The 16142-nt window shown below is 45.5% G+C and overlaps 1 protein-coding gene across 2 annotated transcripts in view; it reads left to right on the plus strand.

The window, feature by feature from the left end:
• The first annotated feature begins 760 nt into the window (after nt 1–760).
• The window catches only part of LOC147885898 (mitogen-activated protein kinase 15-like), an 80619-nt gene continuing 65237 nt past the window's right edge, over nt 761–16142 (plus strand). The window contains exons 1-4 of one of the 2 annotated variants that reach the window (XM_087396303.1): nt 761–1175; nt 1441–1849; nt 5420–5547; nt 5756–5815. In XM_087396303.1, the coding sequence (XP_087252429.1) occupies nt 1444–1849; nt 5420–5547; nt 5756–5815 (594 nt within the window). In that variant the 5' untranslated portion in view covers nt 761–1175; nt 1441–1443. The remainder of the gene's footprint in view (nt 1176–1440; nt 1850–5419; nt 5548–5755; nt 5816–16142) is intronic. The other variant, XM_087396302.1, reaches the window with a different exon arrangement.

Below are 16142 nucleotides of genomic sequence, written 5' to 3' on the forward strand. Positions count from 1 at the left end.
TGTGAATTTGTTAGCTACGACAATGCTGGCAATGATGGGGTGGATTTGATGTCCTTGAACCATGGAGAAGGTGGCACTCAAGCAAGCAAGACCTACATTATAGGCCTTCATGTAACAATGGCTAAAAGAGGTAAGGCCGTGCAACATATAATGTACTTAATAGCCATAATTGTGTGATCGAATGCCCAAGGATCATCCTATAACCACCTTAGCTCTATTTTTTGGACTTTCTACATAACCAAATGCGGTGTAGAGTTACAACTCGAGTAATTTGCCAAACCTTACATAGTTGAGGGCTCATCTCTCAATAAGGCAACTTTTCCATGAGCAAATGGGGTTCCCAAGGTGTCGAGGACCACTTGTAGGTGAAGCCAGGAGACAGGAGGGGGGGGGGTAAAGGCAAGGTCTTTAGGTAGCCGAGAGCCGATGACGTCGAAGTGGGTGCTTTCTTAGACGTCAAGGGCTGTGGCGGCAGAGAGGGAGGCCGGAGCTTCGATGGTGGTGACAAGGGGGTTTGTCCATGCGGTGGAGAAAACGAAGTGCAAGCGAATGTTGCGGGTTTGGCGTGTCATGCGTTCGACCAGGGCGGCGTGAGCTGGACAGAAGGGGGGGGGGCGGAAACTCGGGTTAGGTGAGTGAAAGCCAGGCAAGAAGAAGAAGAAGAAGAAAATGCTCTTTGTGATTATTATCATGAATAGTGAGGAGCAACATTAAAAAGGCCTATTCAATACTCCTCACTTTTAAGATTTTGCTGTTGTTCTTCTTCTTCTTCTGCTGCTGCTGCTCATCGCCATAGCCAGAGCTTGCTCCCCCTTCCCTTCTTTCTCTTCCCCCTCCCCCTCCCCTCCTCCATCTCCTCCGCCTCCCCTCCAGCTTCCCATCGACCCCCTTCCCTTCCCTTCCCTCCCCTCCTTGCCCTAGCTCCTCCCTCCTTTCCCCCTTCCATGCCCTTCCCTCTCCGCCCCTGCACATGGGCACACCCCTTCCCGAGAATTTTTCGTCGCAGCCTCCGCACCGGATTTGGCTCCCCTTTCCTAGCTCGCACAGCATTGGCGCTCGACTCTCGGACCTGACACCCGGCCGCATTTTTCCTTCGCCCCCCTGCTTCGCCCATCCTGACGTCGCCAGCTTGCCCGTTGCAGGATGCAGTCGGCTGATCCGAACCGTAAAGTCAGGCACTTCCTTCCGGCGAGATTCACTCCTCGAGTTTTCTTTCGTTTGTTTGTTTTTGCTGTTGCATTTGCGAAATTTACGTCTCTGAGTCTTGCTGCTCGCATGCGTAATTTTGCGAACACTCTACTGCAACCACGATCGTAGTTTCTTATTCAACTTTGTATCTTCGTTTTTTCACTTTAGGATTTAGTTGGTGTACTGAGCTTGGAACTGCGTGCTTGCCAAGTAAAGCCTGCTTCTTGATCGTTTTTGGCCTTTTGGTCGCAGAGTATGGTGAACACGGATTTTTTCACCGAGTATGGCGAAGCTAATCGCTATCAAATTCAGGAAGTGATTGGCAAGGGCAGCTATGGGGTTGTATGTTCAGCGATCGACACGCACACTGGTGAAAAAGTTGCAATAAAAAAGATCAACGACATTTTCGAACATGTCTCTGATGCGACACGAATCCTCCGGGAAATCAAGCTTTTGAGACTTTTAAGGCATCCGGACATAGTTGAGATAAAACATATTATGCTGCCTCCTTCGCCTCGGGAATTCAAGGATATTTATGTCGTTTTCGAATTAATGGAGTCCGATCTGCATCAAGTTATTAAAGCCAACGACGACCTAACCCCAGAACACTATCAGTTCTTCCTATACCAGTTACTTAGGGCTCTCAAGTATATTCACACAGGTGTGGCATTGCCTACTTTTACAGGGAAAAGAAACCGTGTGTTGATTTTATCTTTGTAGTTTCTGCCCTGCCTTGAGACGGGTAGCTGTATGCTCAGCCTTTAGTTGAACGCTGGCTTCTTTGCAAGTGGTGCTTGTCTGTACCTATTTCCCCACGAAAGTTGGGGTTGCTGCCTAATATTATTAATTCCATGTCCTTTTCTTAACTTTGTCTGGGTTTTAAACGGAACTCTTATGGGCAATGCTATGGAGATATATGATGCTGCCGATATGGCAGTCTGCTCCTCATCCAGGCCATCTATGCTGTACTCAAATGTCCTATTTTTGTGCTTCAATGCACAATGGGACTTGCGTACCTTAAACCTCAGGAAATGTAAGACTTAAATTGACTTGTATGCACAATCCCGAAAATGGTTGTTTGAAGCTGCCACCCAAAAGCAGATAGTGGTGCTTTAAATACTATTGGTTTGAAACTAGATTTTTGGTTCAGACAGATAGTGCTTCAAAGAAGATTATTGTTACTGCAGTTTGTAGTAGTGGTTCAAACAAAAAAGATTATTGTTAGTGCAGCAAAATATCCCAAAAAATGTACTGAACCAATCCCCAAAAAATATTTAATCAATAATATTTTTGGAATACTTGCAACTGCAGATAGATTTGATGGCACCTACTACGGCATGTGGTCCTACATGATGCATCATGTGTTGGTATCTGAAAACTTGTGAAATATTATTGCAGGTTTTGATGCCAGACCTCCATCACAGGTACCTGTCACTACGGGTGGTGGCAATGCTGCATCTTCCAGCACTAAGCTCTTTTACCTCCAACTCAGACACATGCTAGATGCGATGGTAGAGATGCATAGGCTCATGTCTGAATTGCATTGTCAGCTAAAAAAGGTGTAATGTAGAACCTCAAAGGATGCTTGGGATAAATTGGGCTCTTTATATTTGATTCGTCGTGAGTCAAGACTTGCGCATAACTGAGAAAGCGGCTGGATGCCTTCAAAATGGACGAGGGAGAAAGCATGGATGCATATTTGACCAAAGTTAAAACTTCAAGGAACATTTGGGCCAGATAGTCAGATTATGTCTACTACACTTAATGGACTTCCTGACTCGTCTACCATCTTGGACTTTTGCATCTTGGCCAGAGTGCCATAATTGACGTGACCGAACCGCTCTTGCCATAATTTGGATCTGCCATGGTCCCCATGCACCAATAAAGCGTTGAGCCGATATAGCCCATGTTCCTCGACACCATGAATCGCCACCTTTCCACTTGCCTTGGATGTGACAGTGACTTTGCCATCGTCGAATAGGACCGGCATGTTGTGTTTGTCCATCTGGTTGACATAGAAAAGATTATTGCACAAAGTCGGTACATAGAGTACATCGGAATTCAGCTTCTCGTCTTCTGCAGTCGTGATGAATGGGATACTACCAACACCCTTCACAGGGCATGTCCGATTATCCCCACAGTTACCTTGGAGTCAGGATGTGTACCTTCCATGGTCTTGAACCTATCTTTCTTGTTGGACATGTGCTTCGAGGCTCCACTGTCCACGTACCAGCCCTCTTGCCTTCGCTAACTGTGTATGTTGAGCAGTACTCAGTAATAATAAAGAGTGCACCGGTAGTGACATTGGCCGATTCAGTCTTGGCTCCTCCTTGGCTTTGGACTCCTCCTTCCACTTGAGGTCTGCTTTCTTCTTGCGGCATTCCTTAGCTGAGTGACCAAGCTTCTCGCAGTAGAAGCATTTCATCTTCTTTTTCTTTGCATCCTCGGTCTTGTTGTTCTTGGAATCCTTGGACTTGCCTTCGAAGGCTTGATCCTTTGTCTTGCAGTGACTGTCGTCACGAAACTCTTGAAACTTCGAGGCAACTTGTGAAGTGTCAGCAATGCTAGATGACAATGCTAGATGACTTGAGTCTACCTTCTAACCAACTGTTGCAAGTTGGTCCCTCACCACCTTGACTTTCGTCAGATGGTCATGAATGTTGTCTCCCTCACTCATATCTAGATTGTACAACTGATGCTGTAGAGTGAGGATCCGAGACGTGTTATCTGTTTCGTACAGATCCTTCAGGATGGCCCACGCCTCGACATACTGAATATGGGGAATCATTGCGTATGCCGTCGTCCCTATCAGCATGGCTAGGGCTTGGGCATCTTTCTCTTCCCATGCTGCGAGATCATCCACATCTACTGGAATCGAAATTCTTTCCTTCTTGTCTAGAACATCCTCCGTCCGTTCGTTAACATCCATGACAAGCTTCCATAGTTTCCGAGCCACGAGATGGCTCGGGATCTTCACCTTCCATATGGGATAGTTAGTCCCATCCAGCTTCCCAGACTCGTGAAAGTTGGGGATAGACGAGGAAGAGGAGGAGGAAGGACAAGCAAGGGGTGAAGAGGCTATAGATGGTTTTTTCCCTTCCATCTTCGCTGTAATAGCACACAGCAAACTGAGAAATGGACTTGCAGTAGAAAACTTAACCACGCAGCAAACCTGAGTGTCGATCGGAGCCGCCTTCTTGCTGAGGAACTCCCTTCTAGAGCTGGAAACCTTGCTCTGATACCATGTTGGAAATTGGAGGATAGAATCTCACACTTCTCTTCGACCTTCAGCTCAAAGTACACTCAGAAAGTTGAAGAAACAGTCACAGATAGAGATCTACGTAGACAGCAAGAGAGAGAAACTGAGGGTATATTCATCCACCAAGTGTGGGAAAACTGAGATCAAGGTGAGCACAAGAACACCTCACAATCTGAGGTAAGACTCTGCTGCAAAACCTTCCTCACTCCTCCTGGGATGTGCTGTCCTTTGTAGACTTCAGTGGGCTGGAGTGAGTGAGGAATGAGAGGGGATAGGACCCCCTTTTATGGCCCAGGGGCTGGGGCAAATCAACCGACCAGAAGGGGCCGACTCAGCCCCTTCAGCCGACCTGGGCAGCATCCCTATGGGGAGCCCTGCAGTCAGCTATTTGGCCAACCAACCAGGCCCAAATCTGGGCCTATATAAGGCCCTGCTGTAGGGCCTTTGGCTGCCCTACAGCCAGCCTTGTTCCAGGCCTCTTTGGAGACCCTAGTGCAGGCCCCCCTTGCTGCAGTGGTGTCTACCCTGCCCCCTACAATCTACTGCCCCTTTGTCCCCTCAAATCGGGAACTCACAGGTGGGGTCAGTGATTTCTAATCTCTCTCTCTCTCTCTCTCTCTCTCTCTCTCATATCTCTATACATGTGTGTGTATAATCCATATCTCTAGTACTTCATATGTAATATTTATACGTTTCTCTTGTGCTGTTTCTTCTGTTTCAATTGTAAGAATTTAAAGATCGGCTGACAGAACTGTTTTCAGTCAACTTGCCCATGCCGACCAGCTACTTGCTTGTTTAATCTCCAATTGGTTATGCATGTGTGGTGAAAGGGACTGCATTTGGCAAAGTTTTGTGGGGTTAACTTCTGTCATGACTGAGTTTTCCCTTACCTAATCTGGATTGGAGATGTTAAAATGCTGTTTTTTCATGTGTGCCAATTTTTTAAAAACATGCCTTCTGCTGGCTGGACAGCTAATGTGTTTCATCGAGACTTGAAGCCAAAGAACGTGTTGGCAAACGCAGACTGCAAGTTGAAAATCTGTGATTTTGGGCTAGCCCGTGTCGCTTTCAATGATGCTCCTTCTGCAATATTCTGGACTGTACGTATCATGCAATTTATGGGCTGATAAGTTGCATTGACGTATTTGTGTTTAATTACGCAATCATGTTGTGGCATTCAAGCCTTGATGCTTTGCGTAAGTATTATTATTGCAATTTTCCACTGTGGCCTTCTTTACATCTTTAAGGTGCCCTGATCTTCATTTGAGATTGTGCAGGCTCTGATTTATCATTATGTTTGTCTGGCAGGACTATGTTGCCACTAGATGGTATCGTGCACCTGAGCTTTGTGGCTCCTTTTTCTCGAAGGTTAGTGGCTTTTCCATCTAACTCTTAGCAAATGTGACGAAATTTTGTTTGTTAAGTCTTTCTTGTCGGCTTCTAGGGTCATGATCCTGTTGCGTGTTGGAAGCAATCGAAGCTCAAAAATGGAAGCACAATGGAGAAAAAACGAGATGCTGTAATAGATTGCTGCAAAACTGAAGTGTGGAGGCTCAAGGGAGAGCCAACGTAATATAACCCTAGGGCTAACTGACCTAACTGGACTAAGTGTCCTAACTGACCTAGATGGTACATAAACTAACTGTACCAATAGTCCTAACTGACTATAACTAGGCCTACAAGGCTCATACCAAGGTATAAGTGGCATCTATGGATAGCCCATGAGATAGCCTACAAACCCCCCTCCATGGTATGGGCTGAAGTATCTTGGACATGGCTCAGGATACCTAAATATCTAGTGTCATGGTTGCACATGTTCGTCTGGTAGGATATAGCAACCTTGAGAGGGAAAGAATGAGGGAGAAGTACAACGGGGAGAGAGTGAGAGTGAGGGGTGACACAAAAGATGTGTGTGTGAAGTGATGAGCCACACCACAAACTCATCGGTTTTTCACCCTATGACTGTCTTAAGACAGTCATAGGTGTCATATCTTTAATAAAGGGGTGGCTATGTGCCTACTGTGCCACTAGACATGTTGCTGAAATACAAGGCAAATGCACCAACTGGCAAAGCAAATGAGAGAAGGCAACCTCTCAGAATCAAGTGCCAAAAAACTACCCAAGCTTCAAAGCTTATGTTTGCAAAAGACTCTGCTGTCCCAAGGTGTACTCGTTGCAAGAAAAATCCCCAAAGGCAACACAAGGCCTTCCAAGGCAACACGAGGCTTTTCCAAAATGCAAATGAAGCAGAAATTGGAAAAAGCCAATGCAACAATGGCTTACCCAATGATGAGCAATAGTGATAGGCTCTGAAAGTGAGCAAATGAGGGCTGGAAATGAGAATTACAGCAAAAGAAGTGCTCATACGAGGAGGAGAGCACGTAGAAATGCAGAGAAGCTCGCAGCCCGAGTCAAAGGGATGTCAAATGAGGAGGAAGGGCCCAAAGAGAAGTCTCCAAATCAATTTAGCAGCTCCAAATGGCTCGAAATGTCGGCACGCAGCTCGAGGCAGCTCTGAAATGTTGGCACGCAGCTTGAGGCAGCTCCAAAATGCTGGCACACAGCTCGAGGCAGCTCTGAAATGCTGGCTCGCAACTCGAGACAGCTCTGAAATGCTGGAAAATCTGAGAAATGACTGGCGCACACCCCGAGGCAGCCCGTATTGCAATACATGTACTGAAATTCTGACAAATCGGACAGAAATACGGAATTTTTTGACAGATGTACGGATTTTCGTATAATTTTTGACAGATGTATGGAATTTTGTACAAATTTCTGACGCATGTACGGATTTTCGTACAATTTTTGATGCATGTACGTTTTTTTTTTTGTTGGGTGTGTGTGGACAGGTTCGGAATTCCGTACATATGCTGTAAATGCTCGCGTGGTTTTTTTTTTGTGCAGTAGGCTAGAAAATGCACCGAAAAACAGTTCCTTTCACGAGAGTTGCTCCAAAGTGCGGTCTTCTCGCGACAAAATGAGGTTTTTTGCGACAGAAGTGCTTGGAAAGGTCCCAAACACTCATGGGAGTGTGAAAACCAGCAAGACCAGCAAGAATGAGAGCTCAAGAGGCTGCCAAATAGCTTAGGAAAGCTGTCAATGGTTGAGGGAATGGATTCCCGACCTGCTCTGATACCACTGTTGGGTGTTGGAAGCAATGGAAGCTCAAAAATGGAAGCACAATGGAGAAAAACGAGATGCTGTAATGGATTGTTGCAAAACTAAAGTGTGGAGGCTCAAGGGAGAGCCAACGTAACAAAATCCTAGGGCTAACTGTCCTAACTGACTATACTTAGGCCTACAAGGCTCATACTAAGGTATAAGTGGCATCTATGGATAGCCCATGAGATAGCCTACAGATCCAGCAGCTGATTGCCCTCTTGGAAAGTTAATATTTTGTTTGACATTGAAGATGCTTGTTAAACACCTATTTTGTTACTGAACTGTGATGCAAGCAGAGCTTTAGCTATCTTATTCATTATTTTAAAAAGGTTTATGGTTTCTTTCATTAATGTTTAGTAGATTGTTTTGAGTTATGCACATATTTAGTAGATTGTTCCGGTTGCTTTTGCTATGATTTAGTATAGGCATAGTGGTCATTTGACACTTTTACAAGCGTTTTAAAACGCCTATTAAAAATACCCAAATTACCACTTTTCGGGGGGTGTGGCTTGGGCAGCATCCTTGTAAATATGTCCTAAATTTTGGGCATCAAAGTTATAATTACATCATCAAAACAGAACAATTACTACCATTACAGAATGTAGGAGACACATGAAAATGTTCCCTATTCACTCCCTAATTCACTTATTTAGAATTCTCAACTATAATCTATTATATATAGATTTGCTTGCAGTGAGGGATTTGTTAGAAAATACCCAACAGAGGGTACACATAGCGGAAGACTTATAGTATTGCCCAGGAGCTCACACAGTGTGCGGTGTGGGTGTGGAATCACAAACTTCTTTACTCAATGTGCATCACATAGATGTGCAGACTCATCAATAGACAATGAACCAGCCAGATATAGAAGACAACAAAACTTATATATTTCTGTCCAAAACTATGGACACAATACAATACAAAAGAGAGAGATCCAGAGTCCCAACAATGGTGTGGTCCTCTGATCTAACCACAAGGTCCTTCTCCTATCTGTCGGCTATCTCTAGACTCGAGCCCGGGTGCTCCACCTCGAGCGTCTGTAGACTTTCCGTCCAGTGTGTTCTTCTCCACCTTACGGCCTGTGAATCAACCTAGGTGGGCAGCCCCTGCCAAGCTTTGTCTGCAGCACACAGGTCCGTGTTCCACTACTCCAACCTGCTTGTGAATGGCTGCTCCAAAAGGTATGATGATCTCAGCACCTTGCTGCCCTAGAAGACAGCCTAGGCTCAGCCCCAAGTGAGCTCAGTATGCAGCAACTCTGGCCCTGCTTTGCCTCTTGGATGTAGGCCCAAAGATCAGGCTTGTGCTGCTCCTGCTGCTCCTCTGTCTGCTGACTTGCTGGATGAGAAATGAGGCCACAAGCCTCTCTTTTTATAGGCCCCAAGGCCTGCTGTAGAAAACCGACCAGGCAGCCCCATAATGGCCGACCAGTCTGCTGCTGGTCCAGCCCTTTAAGGGCTCACAAAACTAGGCCTTTATGGCCCATACTTTTAGGGCTTTTGGCCCTGTAATCTAGGCAAGGGCCCAGCCTATATAAGGGCGCTAGCCAGGCCTTTTTGTGCTGCTGCTGGAGACCCTATTGCAGGCTGTACTCCTGCCCATAGCCTTTCTTCATGCAGGCGCCTTCCTGCTGCAGCATCCTTGCCTCCTGCAAGGCCTTCACCTGCCCCGTACAGCCACGTATGCATACCGTACCCTTCTGTACTGCGGCGCCGTCTGTCCTTGGTGGAAATCCCTGCGCAATCAGGCTGCTGCAGGTCCCTGATGTCCACGTGTCTGCCCTGTACATCAGGAGCTCCACGACTTGCCAAGTACCCTTCTTGCTTTGTGTGAGGTGCTGCCCATGTGGCAGTCCCCCTCCCTTTCTCTTCTCTGGGCTTCTTCTGCCCTAGGTCTCCCTCCCCCACGCTCTCCTCATTTGGGGGCTTACAGATGGGGAGGTGACCTTTCCAACATCCTCTCACCGACACATCTCGGCCCAATGCCAACATGTCGATGACGATGCTCCAGTAACTCCCTGGTCGTAGTCCTCTGGAACCTTTCGGTGTCAAAATCTTTTCCTGGCTTTTCATCCAGTGGCTCCTGCTCCACCAGGTCTGGTTCCGCTTCCGCACACCATCCTAGTACACAGGTCCATCTCTGGTAGCACCTCCTGGCACCACCTCCTTCAGTCACGTTCCCGCCTTCGAACTCGAGCAACCCAGCCATCACGATCTTCCAAGTCGTCCCCCTCATAATGAGTGAACAAACTGGAGTCTTTCAGGCACCATGCTCTGAGGGTCTATTTCAACCCGTCCTTCCTTTGGCAAGGTCTGCAACAAAAGTACATCTCCAGATAACTTGGACCGCGAACTTTAAATGCACCTGACTGAACCTGAGTCACCCTCCTTCTCGCAAGGGCACAATCCTCCAGTCGTGGAAGTCGATTCCCTAGAGCTTCTAAATCAGGGTCGTCCTTCAGTAAGGTCTCTACCTTCAGGCTCCCACACCTGTGAGCCTCCTACTTGGGCTTTGATACCATGTTAGAAAATACCCAACAGAGGGTACACACAGCGGAAGACTTATAGTATTGCCCACGAGCTTACACAGTGTGCGGTGTGGGTGTGGAATCACAAACTTCTTTACTTAATGTGCATCACATAGATGTGCAGACTCATCAATAGACAATGAACCAGCCAGATATAGAAGACACCAAAACTTATATATTTCCGTCCAAAACTATGGACACAATACAATACAAAAGAGAGAGATCTAGAGTCCCACCAATGGTGTGGTCCTTTGATCTAACCACAAGGTCCTTCTCCTATCTGCCGGCTATCTCTAGACTCGAGCCCGCGTGCTCCACCTCGAGCGTCTGTAGACTTTCCGTCCAGTGTGTTCTTCTCCTTATGCATTTCATAAAATACGTGGGTTGTCAAACCTGGCTGATCTTGTGCAGTTTGTCCTGGCAACAACCCTTGAGATATTTCTGGTCATTTGGGATTTCAGGTGACTGTCATAAATAAATCTAGTTTTTCCTTTTTTCTCACAATCGCCATTGGATCCTCGTAGAGCTAACACATATATCAAGGCCCTCCCATAAAAGAAGATGGCAACATGACTCTATTACAGCATTGCCCAGTACAATGCATGCCCCATTGGCTGCATTTACCATGTCCGTACACGGTACGGTGTACTTGATCTGGTACTAGAGCTGTCCGTACAGCTAGTACTTCTCTCGAGATCTCCGTACAGGTGTTGCACGTACAAAGTCACATTTAGGACATTGGTAATTTTTGGGGCTTTCAATTCATTTCACCTTCTTCGGTTGCAATTTCTTGCAAGAACATTGGGGCTTTGGAATTTGGTCTGCAATCTCTTGTTGTTTGCAATACATTGGGATAGATTGGAGAACATTGAGTCACATTTGCAGGACATTGAGTCAGATTTTCAGACATTGAGTCTTTTCTGCAAGACATTGAGTTAGATTCGCATACATTGGGTCACATTTGCAAAATTTCAGTAAAATTTGGTGCTTTTCTGTATTTGCCCTCAATAAATTTGGGGCTTTTGCCAGATTTGCTGTTTTTGCAGTGAACATTGCTTGCCACAGTCACATTTGGGTCAGATCTGCATTTGCCCTTTGATTTGGGTCAGAAATTTGCAGATATTTGCTGTCATTTTTGGACAGCCAGCTTTATGCAGTGATAGCCTTGAGGCTTTTGGGTTTTCAGGTCTTTTTCAAGGTATCACATTTGCTATGGCTGGGAACAATCAAGATTTATTTGGAGTTCTTCGTGAAGATGATAAGTTGGATGGCACCAACTATCCGATGTGGTCTTATCTCATGAAACATATTCTAGTTGCAAAGCATTTGTGGAATATTGTTTCTGGGGCTGATCTGAGGCCAGCCAATGCTACAGTGGTTGCCTCTACTGCTGGTCCCTCTGCAGGGGGTACTCCTCCTGATGCCTCTTCCTCTGCTCTTCCAACTCAAGAATAGTCAAGATGGGATGCAAGAGATGCAAATGCACATTCATGCATTGCTTTATCATGCAAGAGAATCATTATTCCACAGATCCGGTCTTGCAGGACAGCAAAGGATGCTTGGGATAAATTGGCTTCTCTCTATCAGATTCGCAATGAAGCTCGTGTTGCATATTTGAGAAGGCAATTACAGGAAGTCAGTATGAATGAAGGTGACTCTATGGATGCATACGTGACAAAGGTCAAGGACCTCATGGAACAACTTGCGAACATTGATGAGGTAGTGCCAAATTCACAGCTTGTCAATACCACATTGAATGGACTGCCAGATACATATCAAGGGTTTGCTACAACCCTTCGATTAGTGGCCATGGGTAATCCAGACCACTATTCTTTTGATCAGCTAGTTACTTTGCTTTTGCAGGAAGAGCAAAGTAGAGCTAATAGACAAGCCATTATTCCTGATCATGCATTTGCTTCACAGCAGACAGGAAGAGGCAAGGCTTCCAAGCCTATGGGCAAGCCAAAATCTGCACATAGCAGATGTAATTCCTCCCATGCATCTAAAAATACAGCAGATAAGTCAGAAGAAAAGATGCAACTATTGTCGCAAGCCTGGACATGACATTTCAGAATGCAGGAAGCGCATTGCTTCGGAGAAAAAGAAAGCAGGATTGACAGTTAATGCCTCTCGTGCTATTGAATCCCATGAGCCAAAAGATGCTTCACATGCACATGCTCTTCAGGATGATTGGGCATGGGATGTCCATTGCTTATTTGATCCCTCCAAAGCTGATGCATTCTTTAGTGCTAATGATGCTCAGTCCTGGTACCTTGATAGTGGTGCTTCCAAGCATGTCACATCTTGCAGATAGTTGTTTCATTCTTTAGCTGATGCACCTCGAGGGGGGACTGTCACATGTGCTAATAATGCTTCATATGCTGTTAAAGGAATCGGAGATGTGCAGCTCACATCCATTTCAAGCCATCTTGTCACTCTGACAAATGTTCTTTTTGTGCCTAGAATTGAAGTCAACTTGATTTCAATTTCAACAATTGCCACTTCAGAGTTTAGAGTTATTTTTGATGGCTATAGATGCCTAGTTTATGATCTTCGTGATGACAATGCCATAGTTCTCACTGGCACTTTGCAAAAGGGGCTTTATCACCTTGATCATCACTCAGCTGCACTTTCTATTGAAGCATTGGCTATTTCAGATTCACAGCTTGCTGAAACTCATCTTTGGCATGAGAGAATGGGCCATCTCAATTATAGAGCTCTTGCAAAGCTACATTCACAGTAGACGGCAAATGATGTACCTCAAACTCACACAGTTTCCAAACATGTGTGTGAGGGTTGTCTTTTGGGTAAGATGCATCGATTTCCTTTCCAAAAGAATTGTCCAAAACTCTCACAAAGGAAATTGCATCCAGTGCACAGTGATGTCTGTGGCCCAATGAGGACAAACGCCATTGGGGGGTACAAGTATTTCATGACGCTCATTGATGATTTCACAAGATATTGCTGGATATATCCTTTAAAAGCTAAATCTGAAGTTTTCTTATGCTTTCAGAGATGGCTGAATATGGTTGAGAATGAATTAGGATGCAAGCTTGTCACCCTCAACACAGATAGGGGGGGAGAGTATATGTCAAAGGAGTTTGATGCCTTTCTGTCTTCACGGGGCATTATTCACTCATGTACTACTCCTTACACTCCTCAGCAGAATCCTGTTTCCGAAAGGAAAAACAGGTCCACGATGGGGATGGCCAGATGCATGCTTAAGGCCAAGTCTTTGGCCAATAAATTTTGGCTTGATGCAGTGATGTGTGCCAACTATGTGCTGAATAGATCACCTACACGGGCATTGCAGACTATTACACCTTATGAAGCATGGAAAGGCAGGAAGCCTTCACTTTCACACATGAGAGTTTTTGGGTCTCTTGCCTATGTTCATGTAGCATCTCAGCTGAGACACAAGCTTGATGACACGGCAATCAAATGCATATTTATTGGTTACAGCCAGGAGAGCAGAGGGTATCGGTTATACCAACCAAATACTGGGAAGATTATTGTCAGTAGAGATGTAATCTTTGCTGAACATTCAGCTTCTCCTCTTGTGGACTGCAAAGCTAAGCCAGATGTTGACATGTTTGATGCCTTTGAATCTTGGTTACCTCTGCCATCCTCAGAAGAGGACTTTGACCAGTAACATGAGCCTCCTGCAGGCCCTCCACAAAGCAATAATCAGCCACTACCTCATGCTGATTTGCAGGTTTCTCTTCCGGCACAAAATGAGCCCACTATTCATGATGCAGTCATTGAAGAAAGAGCTGTCAATAGACAGCAAAGGCAAGTTCCCAGATGGCTTCTTGATACATTGAGAGACAGCAAACAAGATCAGCCTTTTGCTGACCGGACAAGATCAGGGAATAGACAGCATGGTCACTTTCTTGAGTTTGCACTCCTTGCTACAGCTTGCAATGAAGAGCCTCTGTGCCATAAAGATGCTTTTGACAACAAAGAGTGGATGGATGCAATGAGAGCTGAGTTACATTCCATTGCTAAAAATGACACATGGGAATTAGTGGATCTCCCTCCAGGCAAGCATGCCATTGGAACCAGGTGGGTCTACAAATTAAAAAGGAAATCAGATGGTAGCATAGATCGATACAAAGCCCGTCTTGTTGCAAAAGGGTATGCCCAACAACAAGGCATTGACTTCGAGGAGACATTTGCTCCCACATCCAGGATTACTACCATTAGATGTGTCATTGCCATTGCAGCCCATCATCATTGGCAAGTGCACCAACTTGACATCAAGACTGCTTTTCTTCATAGGGATCTGCAGGAAGAAGTCTATGTCACACAACCTCCTGGCTTTGAGGTTGTTAATTCTGAAAATAAGGTATGCCGGCTTAGAAAAGCCCTTTATGGTTTGAAGCAGGCACCCAGGGCATGGTATACCAAAATCCATGCACACTTACTATCCCTTGGTTTTCAGAATAGTTCCTCAGAACCCACTCTTTATGTCCACGGGAGTGGATCTGATTTTATAGTGCTGATTTTATATGTGGATGATATGCTCATCACGGGCCCAGATACTCAGCAAATTGCAGCTTTTCAAGGCTGATTTGCAGCAGATTTTTGACATGTCAGACATGGGACAGCTCCATTATTATTTGGGCATTTAGTTTGCTCATGGTGAGGGGGGTATCATGACGTCTCAGTCCAAGTATATTAGACAGCTCCTTGATCGTTTTCAGTTTGAGGATTGCAAGCCAATCTCTACTCCAGTGGACCCTGGCTTCAAATTCTCATCTCATGATGGGAGCCCACCATGTGATATCACTCTTTATCAGCAGGCTGTTGGATGCCCTATTTATTTATGTGACACCAGACCTGACTTGCAGTATGGAGTATCTTAGCTCAGCAGATTCATGCACATGCCCAGTTCACAGCATTGGCAGGCAGTGAAGAGAGTCCTCAGATATCTTAGAGGCACTAAGGATTTAGCCCTCTTCTATGGTGATCAAGGTTCACTTACCATGCATGCTTACACGGGTAGTGACTGGGAGGATGTTCCGACACAAGAGTGTCACATACTGGCAATTGTTTTTGGCTTGGCAATTCATGTATCTCTTGGCTCAGCAAAAAGCAACCAAGAGTTGCCACATCTAGGTGTGAGGCTGAGTACAGGGCAGCTTTCACCGCTATAGTAGAGTGTGTTTGGCTTCGATAGTTACAGATCTTGGTATTCGCCAGACATCCTCCACTATTGTCTAGGTTGACAGCCAGAGTGCTTTGGCCATTGCGCGTAACCCAGTGTTTCATGCACGTACCAAGCATATTGAAGTTCACTATCATTATGTTCGGGAGCGGTTGTTAGCAGGAGACGCAGAGTTGTCCTATCTTCCCACAGAGGACAACATAGTAGATATGTTTACAAAGGCACTTCCTCGTCCCAAGTTCGAAGTCTTTCGACAGGCTTTACAGTTGGCTCCCTTTGTTACATGATTTGACATCCCTTGTACATTCATAGGTGGCTATATCCTTTTGGGTGAACATGTGCCACCATGACTAGAAAATATCATGTATTTTGAGACATTTGCAGAGTACTTCAGCCCATCCCATGGAGGGGGGTTTGTAGGCTATCCTTTGGTGGTTCTAGTGATGCCCTATAGGCCATGGTATGAGCCTTGTAGGCATAAATAAAGACACTTATAGTGTTAGTGTCTTTTAGGCCACATAGGACACTTAGTCCTATGTGACACCTAGGACACTCAGTCCTAGGTCTAGGTACTTGTACCTTGTACTCCTTTGTTTTTGATTATCCAACTTTGATGTGACGGCTAAGGCGTTTATCATCGACTCTTTTGCTACTTGCACTCTCTCTCTCCTAAGCGATGCTACACAAGCGCAGTTCATCAGGCAGGTTCTGAGGATACTTCTGCTCATTTTGTCGAGCATGATTGGGCCTTCTTTACTTGCAGCTATGATGCTTCTTGGGAGTCACGTATTTTCATCGGAAATGAGACAGCTAAGACATGGTACTTTGATAGCGGT

This window comes from Dipteris shenzhenensis, chromosome 25 (genome assembly GCF_047967505.1).
Source record: "Dipteris shenzhenensis isolate YYH24624 ecotype China chromosome 25, Dip_SZ_1.0, whole genome shotgun sequence".
Lineage (NCBI taxonomy): Eukaryota > Viridiplantae > Streptophyta > Polypodiopsida > Gleicheniales > Dipteridaceae > Dipteris > Dipteris shenzhenensis.